The sequence below is a fragment of the Taurulus bubalis genome, assembly GCF_910589615.1.
Source record: "Taurulus bubalis genome assembly, chromosome: 9".
Taxonomy (NCBI): Eukaryota; Metazoa; Chordata; class Actinopteri; order Perciformes; family Cottidae; genus Taurulus; species Taurulus bubalis.
In genome coordinates this window covers 12,128,749-12,151,445 of record NC_136597.1, presented here as the reverse complement: position 1 = coordinate 12,151,445, position 22,697 = coordinate 12,128,749, and the positions used below count along the sequence as shown (strand labels likewise).

Sequence of the window (22,697 nt, the reverse complement as noted above, 5' to 3'; positions counted from 1 at the left end):
GAACCAAATCTTTTAGGCAATCCGGAGATATAGTGAAGCGACCTCGACCTTTGACCAACAAAATCTAATCAGTTCATCCTTGAATACCAAATTTGAAGAAATTGCCTCTATGGATGCCTGTGAAAGATCTTCTAAGTAGCTTGTCATTGTTTATTGCATAACCCAGACGACAGTTAAATTATTGATCGTATAAAGCTACAATTTTTGGACTTTCAACATCCAGCACTCCCTTTCCATTTTACGATGCATGAAACAGCCAAGTAGCGAGGCTTCACCTTACTTGCTGCGGTCTAATTTAAGAATGGAGCCAAACATACATCGAGAATCCCATCACTTTCTTTCTATAAAGCTACAGGAAACAGGAAACAATCAGACAACAGAGATGTTTCTTCAAAGTTTGCATGCCTCTATTGTGACCTTTTCAAACATTCAGTAAATAAGAAGGAAAAACAAAGTTTACACTAACTGACATCACTGTTCTGGTGTAGTCTTTCAGCTGCTATACGTGACAAATAAAATCTGGCTGTCGCGAGCTTTGTTTCCCCGAGATTAACAATTGCTGATTTATGATCCAAGAGAGTTGCATGTTTGGACATTTTTGCTACAACAGATATGTTCACTCATCTTTTACACATCCTGAGATAACTCCGCCAGCCTTGTTTAAAAAAAAAAGCAGGGGAGATCTTGCAGCCAAAGGAAAAAGCCGGGCGAGTAGCAGAGGTTGGTGCTGGCATTTTGAAGCAGATGCCAGCTGAGCAGGAGAACACAGAGCTGCTGAGAGAAGGAAAGATACACCGTCTGGTCTCTGTCCATCACTCCACTCCTTCTCCTCAAACAAGCAGCCCGCTTCCAAACAATCTCATCTCTCCATCTATCCCTCATTTCTGTTTTCACCAGGTTATCTCAGAGGCAGCCAGAGACTGGGGCCGTCACCATGGTAACCACTTCAGCTCCTGGATGGAGCCCAGGGTTGTAAAAGTGAAGAGTCGGCTCCTTTCCAAGTCCATGATTTAATAGACGGGTCACTGGGGGGAGAGACCGTTGTCCGAGCCAACATTTCTTTAACAAGATTATTTTTTTAAAGGATGGACCCAACGCTCTATCCCAGTAAATTTCAGCCCAACTAAGTGTATAATAATAAAGGGAATTTAAATGGACACAGCTTCCCAAGGAGAAAGAGGAAAACACAAGTTGAGTGGGAGAAGAGGAGTACGTAAGAGAGCCGGAGAGGGACAAGAGGAAGCAGCCAAGACTGTGGATGTTGTTCTATCAAGTTCATTTTGTCGCCCGGTTCCTTCCCCTCAACTCCAAAATACACCATTACATCACACCGAGCATGGGAACCTTCCCCAAACCAGCACAGCCTCAGAGTGTCTCGCTTATCTCTTTTACTGTGGACTGCAGGGATATTCATCATCAGCGGAGTATCACAACATGTGTTTTTACTGACAGAAAAAACATAACCATGCAGAGTGGATTTTGAAGAAATGTAATTACAGTACAGACATTTCTATAATGAGGCTAACATATTCATATGTCTTTTGAAGAAAACCTTGTGGAGACCATGTAAAAGCTTAGCTTACATGATTGCTGACTGTACAGTAGGCTAATCCTGTGGTTATTGCAGTTGACATGATACATATAACAATAAATTAGCTCAACATGTAACAAGACCTCAAAACCAAACTGTCAATCCACGCTCTCTTCAATTGTCTATTTGTAGTGGATGACAGCAAATTCATGTCTTAGACATTTTTGACTACGGTTGACGAGAAAATACAGAGAGAAAATAAAATAAAAACAAACTTTTATGGCAAACACAAACATGTTTTATTCACAATAATGTATCTTTCACAGAGACAAAACTGGGGGTGAATAAACAACTTCAAGGTTTCCTTGGTTTTCTACAAGCAACTTGTCCTGCCTGCCACTGGCACCAGCTCTTCTATTACATGGTCTTCTACCTCCAAAATTAAAGCTCCCCAAACATGTCAGCATGTTACAATTAGATAAATGAAACAAACAAACAATGCTGTGTGGCTAAAGCAATATGAAAACAAGAAGAGCAAAGTAAAGGAAGGCAAGGCTGACAGCTGGGAGATAAGAGTATGGACTGAATCAAGGGGAGTGACAGGAAACCAAATTAATCACAACCAAGAGAAGCCGTGCTCAGCTACATCTACTTTCCACTGCAGTCCACGTGACAAGACACGACGAGAAAGGGAGTGCAGTACTGGTTGTGAGGGGTGGGATTCAGGGATTCCAAAAAGCCCTCATGGGGGTTTTGGGATTCGACAAGCGGCTCATCTCCACTATTTTTCAAGTTGATGTAAACAAGCATGTGTGATGAAGTGGCAGGCTGATGGTCTGCGTAAGTAGCATCCTCCGTGGATAGACAAGAATCCCGCTGTGTCTCCTGCAGTGGGCCATGACCTTCTGGTGATGCAAACACCGGTAAAACCACAATGGATTTTGGATTATCATAGTCTTTTCAAGTTTCTGCGAACAGTTCCACATTGAGACATCTGGTTGGCAATGGACTGAGGAGATTGCAGGAGAAAACAAAAAGCCAGAAAAATTCTTCCCCGTTTTTTTTTTTTATCAGTAACCTTCAGTACTTATTAAAAATGCTTTCTGACTCAATTGCTTGTCAGACTGTGTGCATTTGTCGACCTCTGAGACTCATCGGGCCATGCTGTGGAGCAGAGTTCTGGGTTGTGTTGAACCAGTAGGGGCTCTCAGGTGGCCACAGAGGTGACGATCTGGACCACTTCGCCGTTCTCTCCCTGGATGGTCCCCTGGATGGCCTCTTTCACCTCCATGTCCGCCTGCAGGGCCGGGGCCAGCTCTGCAGCCTGCAACACATGGAAAAGAGGAGAGGGAAAAGGTGATAATTGGGAAGACTTTGAGATCTGACGTTGCATCCTGCTGCAGCTAATCAGAGTCATTTTGAAAAGACTGCAATACAAGTGTGTTTCCTGTGAAGTAACAGATGCAGAGGACCCATACTATAGCACCTTGTGTCATTGGGGGAGATGACCACAGTGGACGGACAAAAGATAGAAGGGGCGCAAAGGAATGACAAGAGAGATTAGGGGAGAGATGTATCAGAGAGAAGAAAGAGGAAGACAGTCGGTGGAAAGAACGAGAAAAGAGGTTGAGTGACAGGTGAGGAGAGACTTGACAAGCGATGAGCTATTTGTATTTTAATGCTCTCTGGCTGTCTCTGTAGTCGGTGTCAGACAGAGCGAGGTATTGTGTTGGTAAAAAACCCTCAAAAGATGAGAGGTTCATGACTCAGTCCTGGATGATGACCATGAAGAATGACTCACTCCTTCCTCAAATGCACGCCAGAGGTTCCCTCAAACACACCTGCAGAATGTAATCCTCCCTCGCAGAATGGAGCATTGAACAGCATTGAATGGAGCACAGCTGCACAGCAGCCGCACAACGCAACAACACATGAGGCTGACACACTGTGACCACCGGCGGTAAAGAGGCTAAGTAAAACACATACTCGATCAATGTTTTTCATTGAGAACTTGAAACATTGGACATATGGAACTGTCAAGTCTAGTTCCCCATTTGTAAATACTTGTAGATAATAGATCCATTGCTTTGTGGTTGGACCAGGCTGTTAGGGCTCTGTGACCCTAACTTTAGACCTGAGCTGGCGATAAACAAAGTTGCATCTAAAGATTAGCACCAACTCGCAGAAATCCCCAATGGGATGCCAAAATATCCTTACATGTGTTGCCCCCTACTTCATCTACTTTGGGTAATGAAAACTATTAAATAAAGAATGAAAAAAATGCAGAGATAAATACATACAAAAGCCTAAGTAATTTGTCAAGAACTTGTATAAATGCTACCATATGTATGGAAACAGATGAGAGCAATTCACATGATTCAACGCTTTTCAGAAAAGGGAGAAAAAGAACAGCGCTAACCTTCCTTTGAACTTTGAACTGAAAGCCAGCAACGTGTACACTTAGGGACATTGAAACCCAACTGTGATAATAACCCACCCTGTACCAGACGGGCCACATAGGCTACTAAATGCTGCGTCTTCATTTTCACCCCCACTCCAATCCATTACATGTTTTAATTGTTTGCAAACATATGTTGTTGATGTATTGATTATTGCTGGGATTGATCAAGGTAAAGTTTACTCTGTTAAGTCCTTTAAGGCAAATTAAAAGAAAAGTCTCCTTGAACATACTGGATGCATCTATGCACTCAACATCATTTTGGCACTGAAATCTGCTTTTGATGAGTTTAAATATAGTTTGAGCAATAAACACCATGTTGTTAACAAGTGGTTTCATTCTGTCCTTGAGCATGTCCCAGCGCCCTTTCTGAAACTCCAACCCAAACTCCATTGAACAGAATGCTGATGAGTGATCAGACTTCTGCCTACTTTGTTGATTTCTGTCAAGATCAGAGCACAATCAAACTTTAGGAGGAGGAAAAAAAAACATTCTCACGAATCAGTTGTGTAAACAAACAGCCTGATTGCTCGCTGCGCTGAGAAACATGGAGAACAGACCTTGGAATGCAGTGTATGGGGCGGCAATCATTTTGCATGTTTGCTGGAGTTTATCAGTTTGTGTATGATCCACACACAATAAAATGTATCAATATAGGATGCTTTAATCACCTCTGCGCTCACAGGGGCAGAGAACCAATTACCTAGACAACTACAGACAACAGAAGGACAACAAGACCGCGTCTCACTGAGAGAGCTACGTTTCAACTTGAAAATCCCCAAACCTAGTGCTTGACTGTCTGCAGGGAGATCCAGTTCAGGAGACATGTACGGCTGGTATTTTACACAGCTAAAATCATTTAAAGTTTATATGATAACAACACAACAAAGACTCACATCAGGACTAGAGGGTAAGAAAATGTGATATGTAATATATTTTGGGGGAAACAAGAAGATACAACAATGGAAGAGGGTGGTTCTTTTATATTCCTTGCAGTTAAAGCGACCACTTCAAAGACCACGACGCCGTGTGTCTGTGCTCCAACCTGATTCCACACGTGGCGTGTTTCTCAAAAAGCTCAATCATGAAGGGATTTTAGGCATATCTGACAATTACTACTCTTCTCCTTTTAACACTCCACTTTATTTTGTTAAATTACTGTTTTTCTAAACACTCATCATAATGACTGAAAGCTGAGTGTATTTGATTTGAGCACAATTCCGACAACAGGGGAAAAGCAGACCCATAATACCTGCAAGTAGTTCAGCTAAATTGCACGCATATTTCCATTATAACATTACAGTAATTATGAATGAAATATTACAGGATATATTCTGCCTCATTATAAAGCTGATGAAACCAGTATGGCACGAAAGAAGGCAGGTGTCAGCCCAAATAACCAGAAACCTTTGGCTGCCAGTCAGCCCTTCATTTCTCAAAAAGAGAAATTATACAAGGGAAGAAAACATGTGTACTGTAAATATATACTTTTTCATACTTTAGGTCACGAGTGGCCACTCTGTTGTGCTTTTTTCAACTGTAAAAGAATTTATTTTTCACTAAATCAGCCGTTCTATGTCATGGACATGATACTCTTCTGGTTGAGTCATTAATACAAACAATTGTTGGGGAAAAGACTATTATATATTATTATATATATTGTTTATATGAATAAAAGGACATTTTCCTGAGTAGAACCCATAACACTGAGTGTACAGTTCAGTTTCTCTCTGTTACTTCTACAAACCAGAGTGTGAATAAAACCCTGACATCCTGGGACTTGTATCTTCTGGGTGTAGAGCACAGATGGTATCACTGAAGGACTGATTCCTGATCTACAGTATGTATTACAGACTGAGGGAAAGAAGTGGGGACCCGTTATTTATTATGGACTGCTTAAAAAACAAACTGCTGGACTGATTTAGTACCATGGTCTGTTTTAGCTCAGACAATAGATGCATACTCTGGCACTTGGAACGCTACCCAGTTACAAACATATGTGTACACGTGTGCCAGAGCCTGGAAGAGTTTGCATTTGTGTGTGTTGCTTTACCTGTTCGGCAGCTGTGTGATCTGCGACGGGGGCTAGTTGGACGTACTGCACTTGGATGTCAGGAGGAAGGGGGGAGCCCTCTACGGCTGTGGCCCCGCCATCAGCTGATGCCACCGCTATGAGCTGAGCCCCACGTAGCACCTAGGACAGATAAGAGAGGACAAAAGAATAGTCAACCAAAACTGATGTTTTCAGTCCATTCTCAAAAAGATCAATCAATCAATCAATCAATCTGTTCACGTTTCCACATAAAAGTGTAATATTTACAAATGAGACCCCCCCTCATTAGTTTCATCCAGCTAAGTTAAAGAAGCTTCAATCAGGCTGGCTCTGCCATGATCTCCAGCACACCCCCGTGGAAACAAGAAGATAAAAACAAACAGCAGAAAGGCTTATTTATGTCCCATCTGATCTGTGTTTATTGTTCTTTTATTGATTACAGCCATCAGTGTCTCACAAACACACCAAGACACTTTGTGGCAAGGAAAGAGTCATGTGGCGGTATCTCAGTGACGTAAATAAAAATGTCAGTCCTGCTGTTTCGCTACTTCTCATCCCGTCCGCTCTTCCTATATCGAGTTGGAGGAACTTCATGGTCCATTCAATTCAATTATCATTTTACAAGATTTTTTTCCTCGGCTCCATAACATGATACGCTAGCTAGGATTCATTTTTATTTGGATTCATTTAGTTTCAGTCCTATTTAGGCAAAAAGGAAAATAAATTGGCGGAGAACGGAGAGTGAGACCTCGCAGGGGACCCTAATCTCCCGAAGTGTTGAAAGTCAGCCAGGCGACATTAGGGCTCTGTGGTTCTGACGGACTAATTACAGAGAAGTGCAGTGCAGCTGCAGAGTGTTGTAGGTTATTCCTATAGTTTGTTAAGGCTATTCCTATCGATAGACTACAACCACAAACACACAAAGGGCACCATGTGTGTGACCTTGTACAAGTGTATGCACACACACATGCTCTGGGATTAGCGAGTACTGCTATTACTTTGGACAGCATAACTTCCATTTGACAACAAACATGCACATGAACATACAATCCCCCTGTCAACACAGACAAAGATGAAAGGAGGGAAACATTCAGTCAGTCTTGTGCTTTTTGCTTGCACTGATTGTGAAATTCTGTTTAAAATAACAATTTGGCCTTTGTCAGATGCAGATGTTGTCATTGAATTAGTTTTTGTTATCTATTCTCCTTCTTTTGAAAGAGAAACAAAGACATCTTCATTATAAAACTAACTCTCTGCAATATTTTAAAGTAATTTAACATCTCATTACAAATTAAAAAACAATAATAAATATACATATAAAATTATAATATTACTATTTTTTAAGAGATTTTTCAGTACTTGTTTAGCGCTCAAAAACAGAGGGTTTTGTGAAACCTAAATAAAACGTACACAAAAAGTAGGTCCACACTGCTTGAAATGTAGGGAAGGTGCTCTTTGGCAGGGAACATTAATATTAAAAAAAAAAAAAGAGGGAAGAACCGAGGCACTCTTTTTGCAAAAAGTTTAAAAGCCTTTAATCAGATGGCTTTTTCAATTATATAGAAGAAATTATTAAAAACAGACAATGTTGATTAAGATCTCACTGGTTTACAACCCAGGCGTAGCTGCACAAACTGCCTGTTATAACCAACATGTACGAGCATTGACCTTAAAACAATATAACCTTGAAATATAATCAAATGTAAAAGATATTAGAAAAATAATTAGAGCTGAGCTACCTTTCACCTCTTGTGTTTTTCATACAGAATACAACATTATTCTCTGATCTTTCTCCAAGACCTTGTAATACTCCCTCACTGCTGACATTTTCTTTCACTAATTTGTCAACCATGTGGGCACAACACCTATCGACCCGATTCGTGTCCAGCCAGTGGCTTCTTCTCCGTTTCATTAGCTGCATTAGTCGCATTATGCTCGCTGCTGTTTTCTGAGCTTCACAGCACGGCCTCATTCATATTTTTTCCCAGTTTCAAGGCCTTGGACTGAACACAGGCCTCTTTCATTGTCTTCTGTCTGGCAGGTTTCATATACATGTTGTCTTTGTGTGCTTTCTTTGCAATGTCATATGAGGTCTCCAGCTCAGTCCTCTTCCAGCTGCAGTTGGTACTGGGACCGGCTGGGACACGCTCAACAGACATTAACATTCAAGGGAGAATATGCAAGCCTGCAGAAAAACCCAAACCTCACAAACCTCAATTACAGATGTTGTTTGTTGCCCCCTAACCCTTACAATCCCAGAATCCCACACTGCATCCCAACCCCCAGCCCAACCTTTGCTTTGAAGTTCTGAGTTGCTGACGGGACCCAAAGGTTTAGTTAACCCCCCCCTCAACCCGCCGACTTGACTCGTCATCGAAGAGGCTTTACCAGTTTGACCACAAAATCTGCCGCCTCATCGCCAGAATGTGCCAGGCCCGGTCGGCCCGATGGAAGCGATTAGTGTTAGAAGTCTGCCACCGGGACTCTTCAAGCACAGACATGGATTGAGGCTGAGTGAGCTAGACTCTTAACACAGCAAAAGACTGTTTGTGCTCGGTTAAATGAATCACTGTTTGAGTTGAGGACCCATGAAACATTCCTGATCATTTAGAACATTAGCCTGGAGGGTTAATAAGAAAAGTTCAATGTAGTCGGGGAAAAACAGTTTATTTGCTTTCATCCAGAAAGTTAAAAAGAGAAGACTGATACCACTCTTATGTATGAAGCTGGAGCCAGTTAGCTCAATTTAGCATAAAGACATGGAGCAGGCCGAAACAGCTAACTGCGCTAACTATCCCCTGGCAACAGTGAATACATGTAGTTCCCAAAATGTCAAACTATTGTATTTATACTTCAAAAAAAGGATCATCCCAAAGACCCTAAATCCATGAAAACAATGCTCAGTCAGTGAGAACCCAAATGTATTGCCAGCTGTCAAGTGTTTCTTCACGGCAGACATCCACAGAGATCCATCCTTATCCCCCACACTTCATCACACTGTTCTCTTATTAGGAGTTAAGCCCAGCTTTTGCCAAGTGTGCATCTGTCTGCAGTCGTGTGTATGTGAACATATGTGTGAAGAAACTCGAGCATGATCATGTGTCTGTACCCTAAGTGTACACTTTAAGAGATTCTATGTTTGATACTTGAGATCTTAAACACTTGTCTAATTCAATTAGATTCTCAACCTCCATTTGCGAGCGGTTTGCATTCTCAGCTGTGAGGAGCAGCGCACGAAGGCTCAGAAAAGCATTTACAGAGTTGGAACGGTGTGTGAGATCTCGACAGCAATTACACAGGAACTTCTCGGGTCCACATCCTGTCCCACGACTGGCTCGGTCAGAGCAACTCCTCTCCACTATTTGGATGTTTTACTGTCATGCTTGGAATTTAAGTGTGACTCAGTCAGAAACAATCTGAAGCTAAATCTACCCTCAATAAATGTACATCAATTTCACAGAAGATGCAAGGAAAGTTTACTCAGAAATAAATTCCAGTCTTGTAGTATAATGATTTCCTCTATAGATATAAATTCTTGATTTGTTGTCAATAATTGCGACAAGGTTAGAAGCTCAAACAAAACACTATTGAGTACCATTACATGATTGTGAGAGTAGTGATGGTAATTACTCCTCATCCAGCAAATACCACATAATCGACACAAAAAAATGACGTTTGGTAATGACGCAAAAACAAGAATAATCTCAGAATTACCCCGAGGAAATGTTTTATGAGGTACAAAGTTAGTCTGCTTGAACAGAACAAGATCGTTAGTAGAAAACTAATAAATTAGACAATAAGGTGGAAAAATGTTTGAGGGGCTTTTTCTTGGAGCAGACAAGTCCCCCGACATTAGGAAACTTTGCCTTGATCGCTTAAAAACGGGTATGACTCACATAAAATGCAGACCAATATATTAGATTCGACGTAGTGGGCTCAATTTGTCAGAAACGGCGCCTATCAGCAGATCTTAAGTGGATTAGTGACTGTTGATCTCAAAGTTTTAGGGACTGGGACCCTTAAATAATCAGCTCCGGCTGACTGGCCACCACAAGCAAGATTAAAGGGCTTTAATACTGCAGCACAGTATTGGAGAGAAGAGCGCTGAACAATCAAGAGTATCTTAAATTCTCTGCAGGATTTATATCTGCCATGGCCTTGAGAAAATAGGGAAAGAACAAAATAAATCTTTTGCTGATGCTGTAATGCTTTCAGTAATGGATCCAGGACACTAAGGAAACACAGCAATGTGAGAGCAAAGACACAAACATGAACAACAACAGCTGCATAATGCAAAAAAAGATTCTTAATTCCAAGACTGAAAGACAATAACCAACTGGATAAACGAGGCTTTGTTGCCCATACCTCGTCTGTGCTTGTCGAAAGATTTTTTTAAATGTACTTTCTCTCCTTTCACGTAAAACTAGTTAAACTTGAATAAAGAGGGCTTTAAGAAAGTATGGGTTGTTTGGAGATGCAACAATTGGTAACAGTCTCATTCATCAATCAGAAAATGTTTCCACAAAGCACATTCTATGTGTCTCAGTTTCACAGGAGGTCTCAGTTAAACTCAGCTGTGAATCGGATGATACTACGAGTGAACTGCTTAGTGTGCATGTGTGTGTTTGTGTCAGAATATGTTTTCAAAGATTTTGTTTCACCCTAGCTGCAATCAACGTACACTGGAATCCCCAATAACACAAGATCCTCCTTTTAGCCTTTTGAGTCAAGAATCCATACACAAAAGGCAGGGGTTTCTGTGCTCTACAAAAAGAGAGCCACACAAATATGGTTCCTATCATCCCCGGAGGAATAGCTCCTCTTCTATCAGATCTGAAAACAAAAAAAACAACCAAAACAGGGAAATGAAAAAAGAAACATTTGGACTATGGAGTGGCTGGAACTTCCTCTCAGCTTCACAGCCGGCAACAACATCTGCAACTGCCAACCGTGGACAGATGTCCAAGTAGAAACATTAGCTCTGGGTGGGTCGGTGGGATAGAGGAGGGAGGGGTGCTCCGGCTTGGCTGCGACTTGGCTGTAAAGATGCCCATAGACACAGTGGTGGACTGAGTGATGTTTAGTGTAGACTGGGAAAATGAACACATTGGCCTGAATATGTCTGACTGCAAGCATGAACTATTTTTATTTTACCTCCGAGTCTGAGGAATATTCTGCTTTCAGCTGGTCCTCAGCTCATAAGATGATTGAATAGACAAAAGTGGACTTGTGATACAAATCAAAATTTTGTCAGGAGCTGAAATAAAAGCCAAAAAGTATTTTGCTTTTTTTCCACTCATGATTTGTGAATTCTGTCACTTATTTGCAGTTGTAGGTCCGATTTCTGACAAGTGTAATAACCGTACATTACTGATATATCCATCTCCTGTCCACACACTATTCTTTGAAATACATCCGTATTAGGAATCCTTATGTCTTGCAAGACCCCTGACCTTGTAACCTGGCTAACTGCTTCCCATCTCCACCCACACGCTGACACTGTTACTACACCAGAGCTCAACACCTGCATCCACTCAAATCCTCCCTTGCATCCTTTGCTCTGCAACTCCCACCAGAACACTGGGAGTCCGATTCAGACAGGACTCAGGGATGTTTTATGACAAAACCAGCTTGACTTGAATTCTTATCCAGAACCAGCAAATCAAAAGGGGACTGATGACACAAATAACAGCCATTATAAAGAGTCAATCCCCCTTAAAATAAAGAAAAAAAAGGAACTTCTATTGAAGGTTTTTTGTGAACTTAGCCGGCCTAATTGACAACGAAATGTTGTACAATGTCTGTGATCTCCTGATTTAGAATGATGACTTTATCGTGTTTCCAATTAATTCTGTTTAATTTGATGGAGCCAGAGGAAATGATATACACATGTTGTAAACCTCAACTAAAAAAAAAAAAAAAAAAAAAAAAAAAAAGAAAATCACACTGCACAAAATACCCACCTGGACAAGTAATTTTATATATTGAGAAAGAAACTATACATGCACAATGACAAAGATATTTCTTAAATTAAATGCCATTTTACTGACACAACTGAAGTGAAAGGTCCGATTATATTCATGATTCTGGCACGTCCTTTTGAATATCCAAAACCAAAAGGAAGATGCTTTGGAAATTAGATTTCAAGACTTAACATGTACATGTGACCCAAGACTGACCTTTTAAGCACTCAAACTTCCAAACAATCTCCCTTGATGAGGACTCCGTGAGTCCGGAAATCGGCACCCTTGATACACAGCAGTCATGAACAGTTCTACATCAAGTCTCAGATACGCCTTGAAAGACATGTCAATGTCATCTTACATCAGCACATAGCACACTGGACTCTTTGACTGAGACATCACATCCGATAAAATCACTTTTACTGCTGCCTGTAAACTTGCCAGAACTGGTAAAATAGAAAAAACTAAAAACAAACTATTCAGAGGAGTCTCTCTCAAGAAGCTTCCATCTCAACCATCTGGCTTGTGCTTTCTCTGGCATAATTATTTAATAGTCATGTTAATGTTCAGAAGAATGTGTAGTCTAGATTTTACAAAACACCTTTGGTTGCAGTTGATTTAAGCCGTTTTATGGTTCCCCCATGCTCGCCCCCCCCCCAAACATACTAGGTTTCATTCACTTCACTCACATTTTTGTAGTGCATGTGCACACAAACATAATAATATGGAAATCAGAAATTGTACATGCCAGGAGTCATTGGAAAGACTGATGAGTAATCTTAATCAAATAATGTTTATTCATATTATGTATCAACTATTCTGATTAAATTGTTTACATGACAGATGTACTACCTTAACCAGGTTATAATTAACCCAGAAATCCACTAATTCTTGCTCTAAGAGTTCCTGCTGGAGTTGAAACTGATGGATAATGAGCACTGGGGTCCTCGGACTGAGAGAGGCAGGACTGCATCCCGTCCGTGCCGGTGGTGAGTCACGTTGAAACTCTTCTGTAACATCTGTTCCCTCTTACTCACACACCCCAGCAACCCATGGCTCTGCCCACAAAGAAAAAAGACAACACCACTGGGGGTACCCTCCTCTGCACTGCTCTAAAATGCTGAGTTATAAACACATACGCACACACACTCAGAACAGTTTCCCTGATCTGTGGCCCTTTATCTCCGGGCCACGGTGACACAAGGACACAAAGCAGACCACTACTCCTTTGAAACAGGATCCACCACGAGACCTCTAAATCCTTGACTGCTTACGTACATCTCACTTACTGTAAACATTGGTCATAAAACATCTCGTTTGTATCTTTTCATCTCATTTTACCCTCCTCTCAAATGACAGGAATCCCAACAACCCCCGTCCATATTGGAAACCCCATTCTTGAGCAGAGAGCGAAAAAGGACAACTGAGTAACTCGGGCTACGGGCCAGCAATGCGATTCCAGGACAAATCACACCCTGATTCTGAGGTTAACCTTACGGATTGTTCCAGCATCTGCTTTTTGTGTACGCGACAATTTGAGAGATACTGCTGTAGAACACCGGACGTTGACAAAGGCTAACCAACAACAGACATTGAAAAGTAGATGTCTCTCATTAATCCATTTCCTCTTCATCTTTATTACCTCACTCAATTCTCTCCCTTTTCTTTTTCCTCATCCTCTCCTTCGTCAACTCATTGACATGTCCTTCTCCCTCGGTGCACCATCACTCTTACATAATATACTGCCTGTATTTATCCTGCTTCTGGACTGGATCTGTGGACACAGTTCCCACACCGACCATAAAGATGCCCCATAGGAGTGTCCGACAGATGCACCACAGCATGTGTTGACAGGAAGGGGTGGCAGAGGTTCAATTTAGGAAAGGAAGTGAAGTGGGAGGGGAGGACTGTCTTCAGATTCTTGACAATCACATCTAAAGCCCCCAGATGAGGGGCTTGAGGCCCTTATTGATTCATGACGCAGTCAGATGACACGATCAGTAAGTTTGGCATGGCTTTATAGCGGTCTCTTGAGATTTGCTGGATTTCTCGGACTGACACAACAATTGGTTTACAGTTAACTGACAGGGAGAGTTCTGTGAAAACTGTGAGCTCACTCAACAGTGGATTTGTCAATCCTATGGAGGTTGTATTTTTACATTATTTTAGCTTCTTTTCTGTTTTCACATATTTACAAAGAAGAGTGACAGCAAAGATGGGTCAGGGAAAAGGGGAGGCATCAGAGGCCATTGTTGGCACGTGAGCTAGTAAAGGGCACCGCCACCTAACGAGACAAAACATCTCTTCCAGACCGTGTCCCTTTTTGGCTTTCCTCTCCCCCGCCTTTTTTTCTATCTACCCTCCTCCTCATCAGTCACTCCTTTCATCTTCCAATCCTCCATTTGGTCTGCATCATTGCAGGGTGGGATCCCAACACAGAGAGAATGGCACTAGATAAGAGGCTATGACAGACAGGGAGTTCAGTAAAAGACTTATTATGTTATAGTTTCTTGAGTTTGCCTTCTCTTATGTCTGCATGAAAGTGGTTTTATAAGCTTTCGGAAAAGGTTTGGATCCAATTTTGTTCAGATTTTCAGCTGGCACAGCTGCACTAAGTTCAGGGCTAAGTGGGCACAGGCTGACGTAGAAGTGAATACAGAAACATCTACAGCTGATCTACACAGATTTCATATGTGCATGAGCAGTTAGACAAACAAATAAAAGTGAATAGTGGGATGCATGAAGCACATTGCGCAGTTCACTGCATGCAGTAAATCTCTGGTGACAATATAGAGCATGATAGGTGGACAGAGAGCACACAGAAGGGTCAGTCAAGGAACATCTCACTACATGGGCTCAAGTTCATTCCTAATGCTAAGAAAAACAATTGTATGACTTTTTCTTGGGTTCATTCCCAATCTCCAGGTGACACACATCTCTTTATCATATAATGATAGAAGTATTGGTGTTTGATGGTTATATTTTTTGTCGTGGCATAATGTCTACCTAAGCGGAGATTGACGTCCCTCTCCTTCTGTGTGTGTTGTTATCTGAGCTCCTCCCCCCTGTGTTTACATAGCTGGCCCGGCCACACGTGCTTTTACTACATGTGAGCGCATGTGAGCGTGGCCCCCCTGGTACGCTCATGGCCCGTCACTTTGCACTGCTCTCATGCGGCGGTGACAGCTGATAACGGCGTCCTAACTCGTGTTCCCCCTCAGGTTAACACGGTTAGCTCTGTCAACACTTTTGCCATTGTTTGTTTGCACTGTTAGCAAAATTAGCTGTGAGCTGCCAGCTCGCCATAATAATCTTGTTTTAAGTTAATTCTGGAGCATTATGCAATAGCAATCAAAGCTCGAGTATAACCAGTTAACTTACTGGACAGCATGATTTACTCATACACTGACACACAACTAATGAGCTGTGAGCAAAAGAATGAAGACTATCACTTTCAGTTTTTTCCTTAATGAGTGATTTCAAAATGTATTTATTTCCTGATGAAACAAGCACACAGGGACAAAATTTAGAAATGCATTCTAGTCCGTGCAGCACTAATTGTAATTATAATGCATGACAACACCCCATTTGTTTCCATCAAAAATAAGGTCTTAATGCTGAGTGTATTGCCAAAAAACACAATTAATTGTATAATCAGAAATGTAATCAAAGAGAAAATACCACACTTCTGATTACATAAAAAAGCACCATAAGAGTAACATGGAACAGACCTGTGAACACATTATAGAGAATTGAACACAGCAAGTGGCAGCCTTATAAAAAATATCAAATTATATTTTCCAGCATCCAAAGCCATTCTTGTTGAGGAAAAGTAGCATATGTATACGGGACAGTCTGTTTCTACTCTGTTGACAATGTAATGACAGCTTTGAGAGGAAGACTCACACTATGCGTTTAGTTTTTTTTTAAAGGCATGTACACAAGTAATTAAACGATTAATGTCCCGTACCCAAGTAAAGAAAATCAGTGGAGGGAATTACTAATCTGCTTCCATAATGAAGATTCTAGATTTAGACTTATCTTCTCAATGACACCATAATTGGAGATTTTGTCCAGGAAATGAGAGGTCACACAATAACAATGCCATATTACAAAATCTGTGACATCATACATAACCTATTTATCCATTAGACATGTAAGAAAACACACATCAGGTTTAAGTGAACTGTTATGTCTTTGTCTGAGGTTCCTAACCAATGCTGCTCCAAGATACACTACACCAATCACGATAGAGACATAATATGGCATTTGTGTGTGACCATATCTGGTCAAAGTGATTTATCTCATTAAATAAGTGCTATTACTAACATCATACTTGTTTAGGCCCCAGTTCCCTCAAGTGTCTGCGTGCAAGTTCTGGGGTTCATCAGATTTAAGAGCCGACGGAAGAAGCGGCCGCGCTCTGCTCCATGAGAATATACAAATGAGGAGACGCTGCCACTGTAGTGTATTGCTGCATGTGTGTGAAAAGCTTGACCTGTAACATAAAGTTTAAAGAATAAGTCACTGTGTTTGTTTAGGCAATGCACTCATATCATTTTACAGACCCAATCAAAATATGAGCTAAAAAGAAAAGAGTTTTTATTGGACTAGGCTCCTAAACACCACCGAGGGAATAGAGGCCTTCGTGCTGCTTTTTGTTCTTGCATCCTTTGGTCTCTATCTGAAAGGAACTAATGCCCATACGAATTCCACACTGCGGTTTCAAGTAGCATACCTTATACCAGTGGTTCTCAAACTGTGGGGCACGACCCTCTAGTGGGGCGCGGAGGTAATACAGGTGGGGCGCGGGGTGATGCTGTTTTTTTTATATATATAAAATTAAAAAATATATATATTTTTATAATTTTTTTATTTTTATGTAATCCTTTATTAATATCACAGTGGGGAAATTATTCTCTGCATTTTACCCACCCGTAGTAATTAAGGAGCAGTGTGCTGCTGTGAAGCTCTGGGGCTTCAGTGTCTTGCTCAAGGACACTTCAACATGAAACTATGGGGAGAACAGGGATGAACCGGCTACCTTGTGGTTTCAGGACGAACACTCTCCATGAACATCATAACTTTACATAGTACAAATGTACAAAGTAACACGGACATAACACGTCATTAATAAATACATGGAGAAATGCCTGTACTTTCATGGAAATTTTTACGTTATGCCGTTAACAGGTTACGATTGCGCGACACGCCGATTCTTGGCGTTTTGCTAAAAGCCTTTTCTGCTGCTGCGTCTCTCAAAACAGAATACAGGTCTAAGCTCAACATTGAGCATGAATTAAGAGCCGTATCAAATCTACCATCTCATTTAAAAAGCATTTGTAGAGGAAAGCAGCTCACTGCAGCCACTAATACTGATACAACCTGATGCTCACACATCTGCACTCATTTTGTTTTGCACAGGTTGAACGTTATTGTTATTATCTTGAAAATATATTCAGTGCAAAACAGGTTATTTGGAGCTACAATAAGTATTTTTTTTGCCAAATATTAGTTATTTTTTGCACAGATAGAACAATGCAAATAAAGTTCTAACAAAGTGATTGCACATGGTATTAGTTTTTGTCTGATGGAGCGATCTGGTTTACATGAAAGGGATTGTAATTTTCTTTATTCTACTATTTGAAAAAGCACAGAGGGAGGAGTCACAAAAAGTTGGACCATTTTGTTACAATTTTGTTGGGGCGGTGGGGCCCGAACGTTTTTCTTCCTCCAAAGTGGGGCCCGACAGAAAAAGTTTGAGAACCATTGCCTTATACCATAAAGCACCGCTAGAAGTGATGAAGTTGTACTCTTATGTACTCTGAACTGATAAGAATATAATCTAAACCCAACTCTTGTCAAAATCCTAGAGAGACTGAGAGGAACGCTGCCATCAGGCTAAGCGAGTGGGTCATTCAAGGATACAAGCAGGCATGTGTGTGACAGAGTGTGAGACAGAGAAGCAGCGGGGGTATGTGTGGTGACTACCTCAATTAAGTGAACACACACACACACACACACACACACACACACACACACACACACACACACACACTAACAAAAACTCATATAAAGCAGATGCATTCACACATCTCCAGCGTGCCAGAACACCAGGGGCCTCGTTAGGCCTTTTTAGGGGGCTAACATGCTACATATGTGCGTGCATTCTGGTTTGTATATTTTCTCAACCTTCAAATTACAATCCAAGAGCCTATCATCATGCTTAATGACATAAACGTGGGCACTAGGACCTTGGGGAGGCTGCTGCGCTGGCTTTCTCACTCTGCCAAGGAACGTCTCTCGTCAATGACAGCAGGATTATAGCCGAGGAGTTTAGCTCAACGTACATGATGCACGAAGGGAATGTAAGTACAGGTAGTTAGAGAATGTGGCTATCTGTAGTTGTTAACGATTGTTACCTGCTTACATTTAGGGTTACTTGAGGCAAAAGAAGGGGAACATTGTAGTGGGCTATGTTAACACTAAGCTAGCTATTTTTGTGTATTTTTGTATCTGCCTCCAATGCCTATGTCCTATAGTGTTTTTCTCTGTACATTGCAATCACAGTTTTACTTGATTATAGTGAATGCCTTGGGTGCCTTCCATTTCAGCCCATCATACAATATTTATCATTCGATAATTAAGATGTACTTGAAATGAGTTTTTTAATTTTTGTTATTCATGTTTTGTTTTTTTTACTTCTATTGAATGGTATATTTGACACTTAACTAGTTCAAGCAGGAACATTATTTCTCTCTTTACTTGAGAAAAGTTCATATTTGTGTTGTCAAAGTTCACTATGACCATGAAATTCTGTCTCTTGTTTTATCATATACTGAATGCAAGCAAAACTACAGAGCAAAATCACACTCTTTCTGATTGAACCAATCTATGAACTGTCTGAAACAATGGATTTTGAATCCTAGAAATGCCCCTGCAGCACACATATAGCCTGCAATGCTTTTACCAATGAGTGAATTGGATGATTGAAATCTTAATCAGATTATGAAATATAGTGTTGATCACTTGATTCCCGACGGTGAGTGGTTAATAACTCCTTCTCCAAACCAAATGTTGACATACTGCATAGAAGGGGTGACGATTATTTTTTCAAGTGCAGGGATGGAGGTCCAGTAATTTCTTATGAAGTAAAGTAATTGTAATCACTTTACTGTCGATATGTGAACAAAGTACGCCATTACTTCATGAGTATTGTTTCATGGTATACCGGAGCAGGTCACGTTTTTTCACGAAAATTACAGATTTACCGATGCGTCATTATATCTTAATCCGTCCAAAAATCTCCTGTATTTCGACACATAACCCACCAAAAAGCATGTTCAAGTATTATATGACCATCTGTCTCAGCAACATTAAACGGAAGGAAAAGAAAAGTAGTCGATCGGTTTGAGTGACAGTCTCTTCACAAACACCGCTTCGACACTACACGGCGCATTCAAGGGCATCTTCCTGGTTTCAGCAAGTTTTAAGGTCATCAAACTTCTCACAGATCTGAATCTAAGTGTTTGTTTTGGAAGCCCCTCACCGTCTCCCGTGCTGCAAAACCACTCTCCGCGTACTAAACAGATGCCTCTCTATGACTCACATAAGTAATAAAGATCATCAGCCAGAAGATTGGCTATTTCTATATAGCTTTTCTTACTAATGTCATCGGTGCCATGAGGTGAAAGACCGTCACCTTGTTAATACAAGAAACGAAAGTTCCTTGTAGCAACTATACAAAATAATTAATTTCTTTAAGAGAAAAAAAAAATCTGTTTAGATATCTCCAAATTGGCACTGTGGCTGCAGAAAAAACAAACAGCTTTGGTCGTGGGTCCTTAACATTTCAAAATCAAAACAAGATTGAAGTACGGACGTCAAAGCAGTTTGACGCCCCTCATAGCGCTTTAACGTGCAGTCATTTAAGTCAATACATGCCCTTAAAAACACACGCAACAGTCGCTTTTATTGTGTTCGGGGCTTATTAAATCTGGTCTGATTAAGAGCTCATTAAACCCCGTTTAATGAATGCTATCTGGTTGCAAATAGAAAGTAAACTATCAAAGAAATCCCATAAACGCTTGCATAGGGAATATCAGATTACTGATTACCATGTACGTTTTTAATGAGTAGATTTTTTTTTTATTCTTAAAAGAAAATGTTCCATGTTGTGTAATTCCTGATGTATCAAAGTCATAATTTTGGTATCTTGACAAAACTATTACTGAGGGAAAAAATAGATTGTTACTTCACTCTTAAGCCTCTTTAGTCTCCTAACTGGAATAATAGCTATGACAAAATTGCATTCTTCTTATTCTGCCTCGAATTCATGCCAGACATTTCTTAAGCCTAGTTTATGGTTCTCCGTCAGGTCGACGGCGTTCAACATTTGCAATATAAGCATTTGCTCTTCAATATTGATGAGCTCCAACTTTAATGCAGCCGCTCCAACTTGGTCGCCATTGTTTACTGTGACCGGAATTCGGCTGTAACTCCTGTAACCACACAGCCACACAGACACACCCCCCTGGCGGCATGGCGGTTAATTGCAGAGCAACGCGGTCCCTCGACGCAGAAATTCGAATGCTCAACGACGGCGTCACGTCGACGGCGTAGGTACGCCGTCGACGTGACGGAGAACCATAAACTAGGCTTTAATTATGAGTGGAGTACATGTGACTGAGCTAACAAGGTGGCAAATATAACTCATAAAGTCTGTATTTGAGGCTGTAGACTTATTTTGACCAATTTGCGACCATTTTTACTCCAAGAGTTGGACACAAGAAGTAATGTGATCTTACTGTGTCTTCAAACTCAAGGGTGGTGGAGGCCTGATGTTTAAGGAACTAGTGAGACTATGAAATAAGAGAGTTTTACAGCTCTGGAAAAGAATCATGGCGACAATCATTGTATGCACTGTTTCGACAATCGGAGTAGAATGGTTCAAAGTACAATACCTGGAATGAAAGGTTGAAAGTATTTGATTGGCCAATGCCATGCCTTGCGAGAACCACAATTGTTTAAGGGTAATAAATAAGTCATATAATAAATATTGTCGGTAAGTTTCTTAGGGTGTCATGTAGAATTAATCAACTTTAAAAGAAAAATAATACTGTGTAGTACTTATAATGACCCCAACAATAAATACGTGTAGCCTCCATTCATATATTAGAAGGAGAGAAAAAAACTCTCCTGGCTGTTACATAAAAACACCTGTCCTAACAAAATAACACAAAACAGTTTAACCACCAGATGGGCAGCGTGAGAAATAACTTCCTTCCCTAAAGTCTTGCTTTTTGACAAACATGATGAATTCATGAATGTGAAATTATGTGTTGGTCTGCAGGCGTCCATATGCGGTCATACAGGCCGGCTCTGCTTTGATCGAGACTCGCTTGGATATCAGCGGAAAGAACAGAGAAACAGGAAGGGCCCTTGGTCCAAAACATCCAAGAAAGAGATGAAGGAGGGGAGAAAACTGGACAGAGACATCGACACTTGGAGGACACAAAACCATTGAGTGTCGGCTGTGAGGTTGCATGTTTCTAATTATTTGCTGGTGTACAATGTATTATTTTAATAATAAATAAGAATTAAATGAATGTATATCTCTGTATTTATTTGTTATATTAATTTCTTAAGTTGAACTTAAAGTAAAGTCTGATTCAGATCCACCTAGAAGCATACAGCCTATTAATTAATCAGATCTGTACTCAGTAAGTATCGGACAATACTCAAAACAGCTAAAAAAGAAGAAATTGTAGAATCACGGTGCCAACAGATTCAGCAAAAAAGTAAGTCACGTGTTTTTTCCCAGAACCACAACTTTAAGGTTGTAAGGTATGAAGAGAGGCAAAGAAACAGTATCACTACAGTTTCGTAAAATAATTAATATTCTGATATTGAAACATAAATAAGTGGCTGATATTCTGTGTCACAAAACAACACACATCGACCATTGCTGCTATCCTGCCTTTGTTTTTGAAGTATTTGTTTTACTTAAAGCACATATTTGCATCACTTTTGTGCTTAATCATCTACAGCGGGGGTCGGCTATCCAAATGCTGTGTGCTTGTTCTGGAAGTTTCTTTCAAAATTCAATTTCTCACCACATATCAAGCATACAGGCAAGCCAGCATCGCTGGCAGTGAAAGCAAATTAAATCCATGTCGAATTAAACTCTCTATTTTTCTCTGTGCCTTAAAAAAAAAGATCCATTGATATTACCTGCAGGGGAATACGCTTGACAGCGACTGCTTTATATAATAAAACTGCTTTCTTTCTTTATTTTTTGCGGCATCACAGGGGCTGGAAAGTTGCATGGGGCTCCGGAGCCGACCCCTGGTCTACAGCATGGATTAATTTATGTATTGTGACTCCTAATTAGTTAATTGTGAACGTGTTCTTACCTGTCCATCCTGACCAACATGTACCTGGTGGATCTGGAGATTTCCCTGAAATAGAGAGACAAGTCACGTCAAAGGCCTGATGCCATATAATATACACTGATACATATAATAATTTAGCCATTTCAACTACCAAACATCGAGTCTTAAAGATTATACATCTTGTCCATTTCTTTGCCCTCCTATTCACACTAATCTGCATGGGCAACAGATTAGTAAAAAACCTGCATTGTTCCAGTGTGACATCAGCCATTAAAAGGTGGTAAACTGAACTCTCTAA

At 40.6% G+C, this 22,697-nt stretch overlaps 1 protein-coding gene across 1 annotated transcript in view; it reads right to left on the bottom strand.

The window, feature by feature from the left end:
• Positions 1–1,472: 1,472 nt before the first annotated feature.
• banp (BTG3 associated nuclear protein) overlaps positions 1,473–22,697 on the bottom strand; it is a 34,515-nt gene continuing 13,290 nt past the window's right edge. The window contains exons 10-12 of the mRNA XM_079223282.1: positions 22,421–22,465; positions 6,043–6,183; positions 1,473–2,855 (exon numbers count right to left, since the gene is read on the bottom strand). Of these exons, the coding sequence (XP_079079408.1) occupies positions 2,739–2,855; positions 6,043–6,183; positions 22,421–22,465 (303 nt within the window). The 3' untranslated portion in view covers positions 1,473–2,738. The remainder of the gene's footprint in view (positions 2,856–6,042; positions 6,184–22,420; positions 22,466–22,697) is intronic.